This window comes from Rhipicephalus sanguineus, chromosome 8 (genome assembly GCF_013339695.2).
Source record: "Rhipicephalus sanguineus isolate Rsan-2018 chromosome 8, BIME_Rsan_1.4, whole genome shotgun sequence".
NCBI lineage: Eukaryota > Metazoa > Arthropoda > Arachnida > Ixodida > Ixodidae > Rhipicephalus > Rhipicephalus sanguineus.
This window is the reverse complement of record NC_051183.1, coordinates 124,831,333-124,845,351: the sequence shown is the minus strand read 5'-3', so window position 1 is coordinate 124,845,351 and position 14,019 is coordinate 124,831,333. Positions and strand designations below refer to the sequence as shown.

General features: G+C 44.7%; 1 protein-coding gene across 3 annotated transcripts in view; it reads right to left on the bottom strand.

The window, feature by feature from the left end:
* LOC119402348 (solute carrier family 26 member 6) overlaps positions 1 to 14,019 on the bottom strand; it is a 113,857-nt gene that overhangs the window by 12,460 nt on the left and 87,378 nt on the right. For all 3 annotated transcript variants that reach the window (XM_037669495.2, XM_037669492.2, XM_037669493.2), the window contains exons 2-8: positions 12,502 to 12,610; positions 7,104 to 7,326; positions 4,676 to 4,786; positions 3,908 to 4,077; positions 3,119 to 3,283; positions 1,968 to 2,123; positions 159 to 241 (exon numbers count right to left, since the gene is read on the bottom strand). In XM_037669495.2, coding sequence (XP_037525423.1) covers positions 159 to 241; positions 1,968 to 2,123; positions 3,119 to 3,283; positions 3,908 to 4,077; positions 4,676 to 4,786; positions 7,104 to 7,326; positions 12,502 to 12,555 — 962 coding nt within the window. In that variant the 5' untranslated portion in view covers positions 12,556 to 12,610. The remainder of the gene's footprint in view (positions 1 to 158; positions 242 to 1,967; positions 2,124 to 3,118; positions 3,284 to 3,907; positions 4,078 to 4,675; positions 4,787 to 7,103; positions 7,327 to 12,501; positions 12,611 to 14,019) is intronic.

Sequence of the window (14,019 nt, the reverse complement as noted above, 5' to 3'; positions counted from 1 at the left end):
CGTTGATGATAGAATGCATTCTTACATTCTATAGGTCTTTCTGCGTACGACAAATGCTTGAGGCATCCCCCTTGCATTGAGACAAGAATTCGACCGGGTGGTAGGAAGAGCCAGAACATAATGATTCCGAAACGGCAATGACTTGTACAAGAGCTTACTTTTCAGGTATGGTTCCAACCACTTCAACGCCGTAGTTTTCTCTGAGGTTCAAGAAGTGGGACCCAACTGTGAATAGTACCACCTGCAACAAGGAAAGAAACGAAGTGCCTCAGATCACTATGCTTTCGAAGAACTCATCGCTTACCTACTAAAATAAGCAAGAGGAAAATGAAATGCAACGTGCTCTACTTAAGATATTACGCCATAAAAAATAGTTTATTTCTGAAATGTTGGAAAAGCGGGCAGGAAATATGACACCAATTCATTACAACACAAACGCAGACAATATATACGGCAACGTATTGCGATGGGACGCAGGTATGTCGGTAAAGAATTCCAGTGAGTTCGAAATCTGACAATTATCAAAGCCATGTGTCAGCAAGGGAACGCGACATTGCAAATTCCTTCTATGCAGGTGGCCCGTGCGCAATTCCTACCGTCATAAGCAACGTTTGTGCGGGAAATAAATGGCACATTTGTTCTGACAGCACATTTTTACCTCGAAGTACATCGTTTCTGGCTCTCTGTTTTGCGCGGTATCCACATAAGCACATACAAATACAGGAATAATGTGAGCAATGCACTAATCATAAAGAGCGCGTGTGTGGAAATCGCGCGCACGTTTGCCCCTCAGCAGATGTTCAACTTCAAATGAAAACATTCTTTCTGGGTGAGTCTGATGACGCAGACAAATGCGCATATTCGAAAGGCACGCGTTCAATGCTGGCCCGCGGCGGTCGTATTTTCGATGAAGGCGAAAACACTACAGGCCGATATATTTCGATTTAGGGGCACGTTAAAGAAGCCGAGGTGGTCGAAATTTTCGGAGCGTTCCATTACGACGTGCCTTGTAATCCTGTCATAGTTTTGGCGCGTAAGACCCTATAAATTATATGATAATCAAATAAACGTATTGTGATGCTCGATGTCTGCAGACCTGCTTTTATGTAGTCGGACGTGGCAGATCAATGATGCTGTCTGAATTCAAAACGCGTATGTTTCCGTGTTTTAGAATATTCATAGCAGGCGTAGGAAATACGATGTATAGGAGTGTGAGGGTAAAGTGTGAGGAGAATACTAATCGTTCTGTCTCGGAGTTCGCGAATGAGATTCTCCTACCAACATAGAGACAACGCTATTCCCACGAGCTCGTAATGCATCTTGCACAGTAAATCACAGTAAACGAGGTGATGTCACGTCTGTGAATTTAACAAACGCTGAGGTCATTTCTTGTTTATTAAAATCAAATCAAAATAGAAGGGTATCATCTACCCTCTAACTGTGGCTACTTTCTGTAACTCAAGAGTATTAACAAAAAAAAAGATCATGTTAGAAAAAAATATCGCAGATTTGGGAATTCTACACTTTACTCCTCCTGTTAGGTCAGTTGAGGCCCGCTTACAATGCAGGGCATACTGGAATACGGTGTCAAAAAACAGAACACAAGTCGCGGGTCATTGCAATCTGAGCTCAGAAAATGTACACCAAGTGCAAAGAAGCGTACACCGACGAAGGACATACGCCTGTCACAAAGCGCACGCACATAGGGACAGTAAAAGTGGGTATATGCTCCCGCAAGACGCACATCTTGCGAGAAAACAAATCTGTGCGACGCACGTACTAAAACTGCACTGAATTTGTACCATGTGTGTAAGTCACGTGCATGCACACAGCTACAAACTGCAGCTTCTGAGCACGTATTTCTGAGCACGTACTTGGCGCGGTACCTTCATAAAACAAGTGTTCCGTTCGTCTAGAGCATTCGTGATAGTCCATTCCCTGTGTGATTAGTGGTCACGTGTACTTACGACGGTGAGTTCAATGGGTAGCGGGATTCCGAGCCTGCGGATGACGGGAGGGTCGAGGAACAGCTTGACCACCATGATGACCACGATGGCGACGAACGCTACGAGAGTCGTCTGCCACGCCACCTCGTGGATGTGCTCGAAGAAGGCGTACAACGTCTGCGAACGAGAGGAACAAAGAACGGGAACGGATGTTATGTATGCTGCACATCGGTATGCAGGGGACAACGATGTACCTCAGTGTTCAAGAAGAAGAGAGAAAAAAATAAAGATGCTTTTGTGCAAACTTGACGCTTCGAGCATATCACGTCTGGTTTCCCGCATAGGAAGCTTCAAGCAAACACTGAGCGTTGTGGCACTTAGTGTGTGCAGCTTAGGTGGTGCTTCTTCAAAGCTGAGGCTCTCGCAGGGCCCCTCTAGCAATTGCAGAGATCAATTAGTACTGCCCACTTGTTGCTTTTTTGGCAACAGTGGATGCGGGATCACGAGCGCATAAGAGAGGTGGGCCGATCCAATTGGCCACTCGCTAGATACGCATGGCCGTTTTTAATTTCCCGTTGGCTTATGAGATCGATAGATTTAGCAGCACTGTGCAGATTGGGAGGAATGGTCATAACTCTTCTTGGAAGAAATGGCACAAGTGAAAACAAAATACCAGTCTAGACGACAACTATCCCAGATATTTCTTCTAGTTAAACTTGTTTTGTTGCCTCCTGATATGTGTCGCCGTCTTTTCTGTAATTTATTCTTTAGTCAAAACGCACCAATTCAGCAAACATTGTTATACTAGGAGGATCACTCATCCGCGTGGATCTAATGAATCCTGGCAGCGACTCACTCTAGGCATACGTCGGCAAACTCACTCATCAGTCGACTCACAAAAGCTCACTCAGACTCAGATTGAGCCGCGAGTCTGAATCTGAGTGAATCGGGGTGAGTAATATATTGTTGAATTTGAGTACGACTGAGCCCGGTTCAAAAAAATTTTATTGAGTCTGAGTCCGAGTGAGTCCCGTTGAAGAGAATTTTGGTGAGACTGAGTCCGAGTGAACCCTAAGCGCAAAATAGTTGCTTGAATGAGTCTGAGTGACCACCACATATTTTGCCCACCTATGACTGTCGGCGACCCGTGGACGTATCTGTAACACCCTCACCTTGTATATGGTGAACATTCCGCTCATGTGAGGCACGTGGTTCCCGAAGATGGACCCCAGCTGGCTGATGACCACCTGGACGGCCACGCCTGTTGCGAAGCCGTTGACCATTTGCTCCGAGAGGAACACGTTCAACGTGCCGAGGCTCAGGAAGCCGAACGCTAACTGCAAACATGTCACCACATTATAAACTGTCAGCAGAAAAAAAAGAAAGAGCTGCAGCACTTTATTCGATTATCAAGTACCTAATACAATACTTTGAGGCAGCGTAAAAAGTGTCTGTTCAAATAATGCTGAAATAGGAAACGGCCCCTAGCAATTTTTAAAGCTGGAGTTCGATTGGACGCATCAGGAAACCTAGCCAAAATAAACGCTTCTGCTATCGAAACCAAAAGAAAACTCATGAATACGAGTCCACTGATTTCCCGTATTCCCTGTAAAGCATTATGTGTCTTTTTGTAATTGCCTGCAAGAATATAGGCGCTTATCAGCAGCTCTAAAAAAACTCGGAGGCGACGGGGTTGAACTCGTGTGATATCTTCTAATTGAACAGGCAACCGCGTCGCCCGCTTAGGCTCTACTTGAGCGTTAGTTCTGGCTTGCGAGGATTTATAATCAGGCACAAATATTGCCTTTTTCTCTCTTTCGCTGCACTACTAAGCAAATTAAACGGTTACCAAACAAGCGGTTCTTACAAGGGTAAAGAAATACTGAGTTTTACTGCTTTATAACGATTGGGATCAAACTGAAATTTCGCTGCTGTTAAAATTTTACTGGCGCCTCACTCACCTGTATAATGCCAATGGTGAAGCATAGTGCAGAAGTGACCTGCGTCACTGTGTACTGCCCAGCGTGCGTGCCGTTGTGTGTGCCGACCATGGGGTGATGACCACCGGTGTCACCAGAGATGAGTTCCCGAACGATGCCACCCGTCATCATAGACATGATAGCGTCCGCGCCTGCGCAGGAGCATGAGGCAGTTTTACGCTTGCTACCGCTGTACCACGATTCAGCATGGCTATCTGTATGCTGTGTTATATTACTGCTCAATCGTGTTATCGGGTATAATTCAGTTTCGCTTATTTGTCCGTGAACTGCTTTGTTTACAGCTAAACCAAGCGTGTGCCTGAGCCATTTCTGGACAGGTCTTTTTATCAGAATATAAGCTCATGGCTGCGGGTAGTCATGGTAGCCCACTGTCAATCGATATTTCCCTGTTTTTTCTCCTTTTGTCACATTTGTTTAACTTGAAGTTTATTTTGTATATGTTAAAAAGAAAAGTGTTACATTGCAGCGTGTGCGTGTTAACGCTTGTTGTAGTACCAATGCAGAAGTAGCTTAATTTATTACACGTGCATCACTCAACTTCAGCAGACCCGATGGAACGTGGCAAGGGGATCTTATTAGCTGTAAGATTAAGAGATTTCTTCATAACGCCTAAACCTGATCGCACATGTACGTATAATAAACATTCAAGCAGAAAGTTCATTATGAATCATCCGCTGGTGATCACGTGCATTGTTGGCGAATTCCTAAAAAGTAACATTTCCTACTCACCAACAGATGCTTGCCTGACCGTTCCCAGGATGATGTAAATCATCATCGGGAACATTGCGTTGTACAGGGCGAAAACAGGGGGCACAGATGCGAGGAGAGTGTAACCCAAACCTGCAATGAACACCAGTAGAAAAACAAACATTAGATATAAAATATAATTGAGCCATGTGTACGCATTGGCAAATGTGCAAAAAAAAACAATTTTCAATTTTTCGGTACACAAACTAGCGAACTTATGACCGTATGAAAAAAAATTGGCGCGTTTTACTGGGCCAAATATTAGTGTTCGAATTACTACATCATTAAGAGCCGGTGTTTATTAGCGTATGCAGATTTTTCTGCATGCACAGAAAAGTAATTACAGAAAGAATGTAATGAGTGTAAATATCTGCTAGTTTTAAATTGCATCGCCAGAACGTATTACAAGCCTAGCAGTATTTAATCATAAATGAAATGGAACGTCCATGATATCATCAAATCTTCCAAAAGTGTGCGTATCACTACTATTTTTTGCAAGCAGTCGGTAGTGTATACTCCCGTTCGAGCCCTGCAATTAGTAAAAATTTGCTGCTTTAAAGCAAAAGATCGCCGGTAACTACTTGGAAAGCTTTCCACATTCATCTAGCTGAAATGTGTTCTGTACACAGTCGGAGGTCTATTTCATTATGCTATACGAGGCCTGAGCAGTAAGTTATGCACTTATTTCAGCATTGTCATGACGAGGCCTTTGAACCCTGCTCTCCTAACAGCTGGGAATTTGAAAAGAAGACACAAAGACGAAATTGTTTTTCTTTCTTTTCTTCTTAATTCTGGAGGGTGAAAACTGACATATCTTCCACAGTTGACACATCTGTAGCATAATCACGTTAACAAGTGTAACGCTCTGATTTCAAGTTTCACGTGGAACTGTTATCTTTGACGCCATTAAATCTCACATCGACGAGATGCGAAAACGTCGGATGTTCGCAGGATACCACATCGACTGACACAACCCATCTGGGCTCCTTAGTCGTCGTCCATACTGTAATACGTGGATTTAATTATGGATAATCATGTAGCCCATTCCTTCACCCGTATACTAAGGTTGACACGCATATGAGGGACGCGCAGGGGCTATTTTTGGTATTGATTACTGGTTGTTTTTTCTCTATGTCGGCAAGCATGAATTTATACCTCAGTGGCCGCACGTGTCGACTAATACATCGCGATCTGAACAAAACAAAGGGTGAAATTACTTTTTCGCCGTCCGCCGCGTGCTTCATGTGCCGGCGTGACCCTTATTAAACGAACGAATAAAATAGCTTTGGAAATAGCTGGCGAGCACGTGTCGAAAACAAGGCCTGCATTATGGAAGGTTATGAGTTGTGGGAGCCTTTCAGCTGCACTCCCCATTTTAGGTCGGTATGTAGAGCAGTCGTGAAGCGTTAGAATGCAAAACAAGACTGAAAAGGAAGATCGCAAGTAGACATTGTCAGAGGCCATAAAATATCCCGCGCTTGCGGAGATATGGCACAACTCGCATAGGAAAACACAGCGTTCCGGGTGGCAACACTGCGTAACCTGTTCGCAAAGTTTTCGTTCAGTGTTCCTTTCAATGGACGAAACCAGAACCACCCCTGTTGACACGAGGCCTGGAAGCCGTCACGACAAAAGGTTGAATGAACGGTCCTTAACCCGGAAAATTGACAGCACGATGCTGGCATGACATGTGCCACGCCAACAGGTTTAAAAGGACATGCAACCAAATAATATTAAGGCACTGCCGCGGTTCCGCAATGTGTGACAGATCAAAGTCACAGGTTAATCGTTCGCGCTGAAATTTACCCAGATGACTCAAAATTTACAATGCAGCTTAACACTGTATAGGCTGCGAATCCAGGCGAACAGCGGGTGACATTTAGTGTTTAACCGCTGTATACCACTTCAAGCATAGAGCTACGTACAAGCGCCTGTTTATTTAGATTTCGTTGTAGTTTTCTCACACGAGACCTAGTGACAGCGTTTATAAGAATTTTTCTGAAGTCACTATGCGAAAGGCTGTGTTCACAAAACGTATCATTCCTTAGCGTGTTCTCAAGTGTCCGTGGCTGCGAAGATCACGCAGCTGTTTGTTCATTCTAACATCGCCCCTAAACTTTGGTGGTATGCGGAATATTTAATTTATTGTGGCTGCTGTCGGCACATCTAATAGTTTGTAAATGTATTGACGCAGAGCTAAAGCATCCTACACGTTAACGTGCTTGTCATGCCCCACTCATGCTGACTGCTAATAGTTGTTTCATTGTTGTTGCTAAGTTAGTGTAAATATAAATGTCTGTGAATGGTTCGACAACCCCCCACGCACACTGCTAAATGCCAATACCATCTGGAATGTAAATGATTTGCAGAAGCAGTTAGGATGCATAAGGCCCTATTTAACGCCACTCACTCTGCGGGACTTGAAACATGGCGACGGTGAATCCGGTGACCACATCGGCGAGCAGGTAGTCCTTGACACGGTACGTCCGCAGCCATCCGAACACAGGCAGCAACCTCAGTGCCGAATGCTTCAGGTGGCGGGTGTTGCATTGAGACTTGCCGATGCGCTTGAGAACGTCGCCCGGCGCCGTCTTGTGTTTGGGCAGTTGGAGGTACGTGTCGTTGAAGCCGGTCTGCGAGTGCACAAATCAAAAGCACATTAATAAACGTATCGTTAAGCTTCGGTTCGTTTCTGAGTGTGACGTTAGCGGTTGTACTGGCCACACAGGTGCACACGGTAGGAGCAGAGCATGGCCGGCTGCTTTGGCGCCTACAATAATAAACTGCAAAGCATAGAGATAGCTAACCTTTCACTCTAATAAAATAAAAAGAATATGTGTTTCTCATTTCGGCAAGTCCTGACTTTTCACGTACATGACTCTCTTTAAAGCTACACGTTCAACCTTTTTGGGTCCCACCACCCTCCGACGAGGATAGAAAGATCTCTAAAGAGAGTTCACGTGTCTCTCTAAAGAGAGTCGTATACGTGGCGAACTGGACTCACATAAAAATGTCAAAGGACTCTTTGTTTTGATAATGCGAGATGAACTGGCGCGAGAAGAAGGAAAACACAGTGATTGGTGCATACCAGATAAATTCAAGTCATATCTCCGTTCAGAATTTGCTTTTAAACTGCGAAGATTGCTGATTTGCCCATAAATTTGAACGTTTCTGGATATTTAGAGAACTTTTTTTTACGAATACTAACTAATTGCGCGAACTAAGCAACGTACGACACAAAATCACCAGCCCTAAGAAAGTGGGAAAGCGCAAGCGCAGCTAATTAATTTTTCACGGCTTGAACAATTATTTAAGAATTTCAGTTATTGCTAAATCTATCCGCCACCAAGTTGCTGTACTCAAGGTAAGAACGTCCTTTTTATATCAGCTGCGACCCCAAACTGATATTGCGCATAAACGAAGTGAATGATGCCACGTATACCTTGAAGAAGGGCAACATGATAATTAAGGCCTCGCGTTATGGTAAGAGCCCACAACTCAGGTTCTGCGTTTGCTATTCCGCGTAAGGGGCGAGGCCACTGGCATCGAATGAGAACAATCACGACAGGGCTGGTCCTGCTCAGTGCATGACGCGAGGAATGATCACTGTGTTCATTGGCAGAGAATGCATATGCCGACCCGGCTAATGACCAATAAAAATAGACCTGCGTCTGTATAGAAATCGTGTACGGAGAGCTCAGCAGAGTGGGTAGGGCGGCGATGAACGGTAGTCTTTGACCGTTGGTAGCACTGGAGTGGCAGCAGCTCTGTAGCGCACATAAGGACGATACTTGTCTGTTGAACATGAGAAACAACAGGGAGAAGCGATGAACTACTCCATAATTCTACAAGTATTCTCATAAATTAGCATTTTCGTTTCTCCCTAGATTTGAAAAGAAATGGTTGAATATAAGTTTATTATTATTTCCTCAGAGCTCATTTGCAAGAGGTCACTAAGACTTGAGTACTGTAAAATATCTCGAGTTTTGGTAGTTCTGACTCAATAAAACATCTCTAGACTTATCGAGGCATCTTCATAATACAATGATGTCCATCTGTATCGACATAAAATTAACCATGCGTAGCCGAGATCGTCAGAACTTACTGTCACGATGACTGTAAAGGTGAGCTCGTGTGCCTGTGTCTTAGCAACATTTCTGACATCTCAAGTATGCTTAGTCGGTGAAAGTGGCTGGCTCATTATTTAATACAGTTCAATGTATTCATCTATTCGCAGTGCGTCGTTAACTTGATCGTCCGCATCCCTCAGAAAACACACTCCAAAATGACGTTCATTGCACATTGGACTGGAGGCAGAATTTTAAGCGAATTGCCATGGGTAGCCTACAAGCCATTTCCCTCACGGTACGAGCCAGATGCTACGTAGTGCATTGAATTTCGCACACTGACTTTGTGGAAATGCTCTCCACTAGGTACTCACAGGAGAAGAAAATAAGACAGTCAGTAAATACTTCACTCGTCACTGACTAGTTTGAATCAGCGAACGAATGACGTGACTTCGTAGGCCTACATGCTAACTAGTCTAACACTTCAGTTTCGTGAAAGCCCACTAGTTTACGCGTTTTTTTACTCTGATATTTTTTAAGCCTCTCACGTGCAATTAGTTTCATTTCTTACGTGTTTTTTTTCTTTCAAACGAAAGTTCGCGAGAAGTTAGAGAACAGCAAGGCAGCTACATCAATGTCAAAAAACAAAGATAATAAAAGAACTTGCAGACAAAAAAAAATGCGGTTAGTGCCTTGCTTGCTTAGAAGCTGAAGCGTCGCCACGTTTACCCGCGTTCTCTCCGTTTAACAAAAAACGTGACTTTCAAAGCACGTCCACTCCATTCAGGGAACACTAAACATCCACTGACAGGCCGATGAGATAGCCGAGTGGGTGCAACCGCCCAACCCAATTTCGCGAAATTACTGCATCGACAGCGAAACGTGCGCTTCCTGCTCTCCACGGACCTCCCGTGTTCTCTCGCGCGCACCTATGAGGGACACCGGAGCAACCGGCCACTCATTCGCGCACGCACACACACAAACAGAGGCACGACACACCTGCAGACAATGCCTGCGCTATAGGTATGCACAAGCAACGCGCTCGCATTTTGACGAGCATACACGAGCCACATCACACGCGAGGACCCCCTTTCTTTATTTCTCATGCCCTCGGGTGAAGGCGCATATTTGGGCTAAGGGGTTAATTGCACCACATTCACAACGACAGTGAAATACCCTTGCCGCTTCGGAAGTGGAAAGTCTGTTCAGGCGGACACCCGCGTTGCTTCCGCTTTATGCTTGCTGAAAGAACCAGCCCAAAGTGTTTTCTTTGTAGTTTATGCGCGTTTATTTACGTTTTTTACACATGCTTTAGAGACACGGGGATTGCGTGAAAGTCTCGAAGAGGCGAAACTACAATGTTATTAAGGGCCCCACCATGTCAGTGAGTCTTAAAGAGACAAACAGTTCAATTATATGGGCCCGCGTTGGGAGGACTCGCTACGCATGAAAGAATAGACTGAGTAGTGCTTCAAACATGAATGTCAGTCTTGTTGCGGAAGTTTACTAGATGGGGATGCTTGCTCCAATGCAGCCCAAACACCGCAGCCAGCATCGCTTGTTTCCAGTTCGATGGCTGTGATTGGACGGTACTAACTCACTTCTTCCCTGAGTTTCCAACGTTTGCTGCCCAACGGAGTTTCTGTATGGCGTTTTTTACATCTCCGTTATTTCATTCATTCTAAAGGTTGTAGTTATGCGTGCGCGCAGACCGTCATGAAGACAGCGATTTTTTCTTATATAATGAAAGAGGAACTAAGGCATGATATACAAGGCATAGTTCACGCGTCAACGTTTCTGGTAAGCACGATGGCGAATATGCTTGCTTAATAGCAGTAGCCAAGTACACTTCGTTTCCTTAATTTACTTTAAGCATGGTCCTATGTAATGCCAGCGAACGAAACACAAGAACGAGGAAGGGCGACACATATCATGTGCTACAGCTGTCAACTATTCATGGGGAAAAAATAAAGTTGAAATGCAAAAAAATGCCCCTTTTATTCAAACTAGCTCACTTCTTATTTTTACTTTTATTCTGTTCGTACTAACGCGTTGACATTAAAGACAGAGAGAAAAAAAAGAGCTGCATAACCAGTCGGATAACAGAACTGTGTTCTCCTTCTGTATATGTTGTCATAAGCGTTCTTCATCACTTTCTACTCCTCACCTGAACAATGAAATACCAAATGGCCCGTAAAACCATGCATCAGATGGTTTATTGAGCCCGTAACCACTGCTGGAGGGGCGCAAGCAGCCAGGCACAGCCGGAGAAGAAACCGCCTTTAATAGCCAAGTAAGGGTGGCTAGCCAAGCCACGAGCCCCGACTGCCCGCGGTTCCACCTAGCGCGAGCGCGCCAAGCTCGAGGGCCTCTTCGGTGTCTTTTTTCTCGGGCCGCCGACAGCGCCCTCTTACTCCCTCCCCACACACAGTAGTATGGTGTCTCAACTACCAGTGTATTGCGCCCAGCCTATCGTACATTCTCGGAAGAAAGTGCACACAGGGCAAGAAATGAACGTTGCACAGCTGCTAAAAAAGACTAACACAAAAATTCGGCATAACCTCCCCCCCTCCTCTATTTAAGCAGAGGCTGTGCGATTTCTCTCACGGGGCAAGACGAAACGACACGTGTAATCGCAATACCAAATAATTGGCTAACTCAATGCGCTCTAGAAACGCAGCCGATTTCACCCAACCGTTCGACCTGCGACGAACGCAGCTGGCAGCCAGTCCGTCACATTGCTAATGACATCCAGTTGGGTAGCAGAGGACGTGGAATCGCGGCGTTAATCATGACATTCCAGCGACGTGATTGCGCTGTTGCGCGTCCCGGATACCTCGTTGTGCGATTCGCGTTATGTAATTTGCGACGGCTGCTGTCGCTACTGCGCTCGGTGCACCGGTAATTCGCTCCCGAAGGGCAACGTGGAGCTCGAAAATTGACGAATACTGTTCGTAACGCAGGCCTCTTGCCTCCCTTTACTGATAATGGGGCGCGAATAGAATATGGTATACAAGTGATCCGCGCAAGGCTGCCGCGCGAAGTGTCTGTGCCAAAATCACTGCACTGTGGCCCCCACTCGGAAGCTTCCGAATTGCTTGAGCAAAAAAAAAAAAAAAAAGAAATCACAGGCTCGCCTACCGCTACACCCATGGAGTTACCACTGAAGATGCGTCACTGTCTCATTTGTTTTGCTTTGAAGAGAAGCTGAATGCTGATTTCCTAGCTATTCAACTAGTTATTCAACATTTCCTGGAAATTAGCATGACAAGAGTCAGGAAGAGGAAATTATTCGAAACCAAAGTAATTTAAATTGAGACATACATAAGTCATTTACTTTTCATGTTCGGTGCTGAGGGAGGGCTGCAAGACGAAATAAGATAGGTACAAAAATACTCGGGTAAAAGAAGTCCCTCTCTTGCTGTGAAAACGGGCGATACTCAATATAGACTGAGTAGTGCTTCAAACATGAATGTCAGTCTTGTTGCGGAAGTTCAATAGATGGGGTTGTTTGCTCCAATGCAGCCCAAACACGGATGATGCCAGAAGAGTAATGTTGCAGCGAATGAGATCAGGTTGTTCCAATATTTAAATGATAGTTTGGGAACGGTTGTTACAAGGTACCCGGTTTCTGAGGTTGTGCTTCGCGTTAATTAAAGTGGCCGATGATGCTTGTACTCGCTTAATTCGCTTGCACAGCGGCGCCCAGCGAGCACGTTCCCGAAAGAAGGCAACTCTCACCTGCGTGAATGACGGCCTATGCACGCCATAACGTGCGCAATCTTGAGGATTCATACTGCAGCGTCTGAAGGCGTAGTCTCTCTTGACAGGCGCGGTCGGGTTAGGACATCTGTGAAAAGATGGAGGGAAAAGAAAGAGTTTGTGGTAAATGCGTGCAGCCGAAGAGCATATAAATACAATTGGAAGTATCTGCAAATTCAGTTTCAAAGTTCAATTCAGCCTGTTCTGGTCACAAGGAATAAGCCCTTACAAAAAAAAAAAAAAAAACGAGGTGCTACCGAAGTTAACATTTACAATATTGTTTGTTTAATCAGTAATTCTTTTCTTAGACTACCAACGCCCTAGACCTCACTTCAAGTATCTTGAGCAGAATTTTATTTCAGTCAACAACTAGGTCTAGTGCAGCCCCATTTCGACGACTCTATGTAAACAACGAAACATGCCTTGTTTTTTATGGTAACGAATATTTCAGGCACAGTTCCTGCGTGTGACCATGTAAGCTGGAAACGAGGAAAAAGAAATTGTTTTCCTGAACGGATGTTGTTGCTCCAAGGTCTGCCACAGATACGAGTGTACAACGGTTACGTGTCACGTGATGTGATAGATCACAAACAGGTGCATCGTCAGCAGCGCATAAACAAGCGTGTTATTTATTTTGCTACTGACTATATAGTGTACCGCCGTCGAATGGTTGCACACGAAACAAAGCTCACCTGTCCCTGAGTGGGTGTTTGTTACGCCCGAAATATCGTCAGTGGTGCCGATTCAAACGCTGCTCGCCCACCAGTAACCACGGACTCCATGTCAGCAAACAAAAAATGCCACCGTGGTGATAATAAGTGATTACAGCGTAATTGTCTGAATTATACAACATTTTTTACCCGTAAAGTCATCTGTTCTTGGCCGATAATATGCGCGCTATTAATGCTTCTGCCGCCTTTCCCACTTCAAAGCGGCAATAAAAAATTACAACGAATCAAGGCAAGACGGGACTTGCAGTAACAAAGCCAAGCAATTGTCTTTATGCACACGCATTGTACGTTCCTGTCGCATAGCGTTGCCGAAAGAAACGAGATGCCTATATTATAAACGAGCTGGCTTTTTGCACTTACGATATTGTTTTTCTTGTTTTTACTACTGCCCTCTGTAATGTCTGTTGACCCTGAGGGTATAATAAATGAATGAATAAATAAAAAATAAATAAGTACGCGCGGTGTCGAATCATAGCTCCTCTCAAACTAGTAATATGCAAATGAGAACATCTGGTACACAGGCCACTGCAGAGCTTTCCACACAGCAGTGTCCCCACATGCTATCAATGACCAGTTTAGACGTTAAATGAATGCAGCCACATAGTCTACGAACAGGATCAAGACAGTGTAAACAAATCTGCAAAGTAAGTCGATCAAAGCAGCCTAACGAACTGGAACGAAATTACTCCTGGTTAATAATATATCTGGGGTTTAACGTCCCAAAACCACGATATGATTATCAGGGACGCCGTAGTGGAGGACTCCG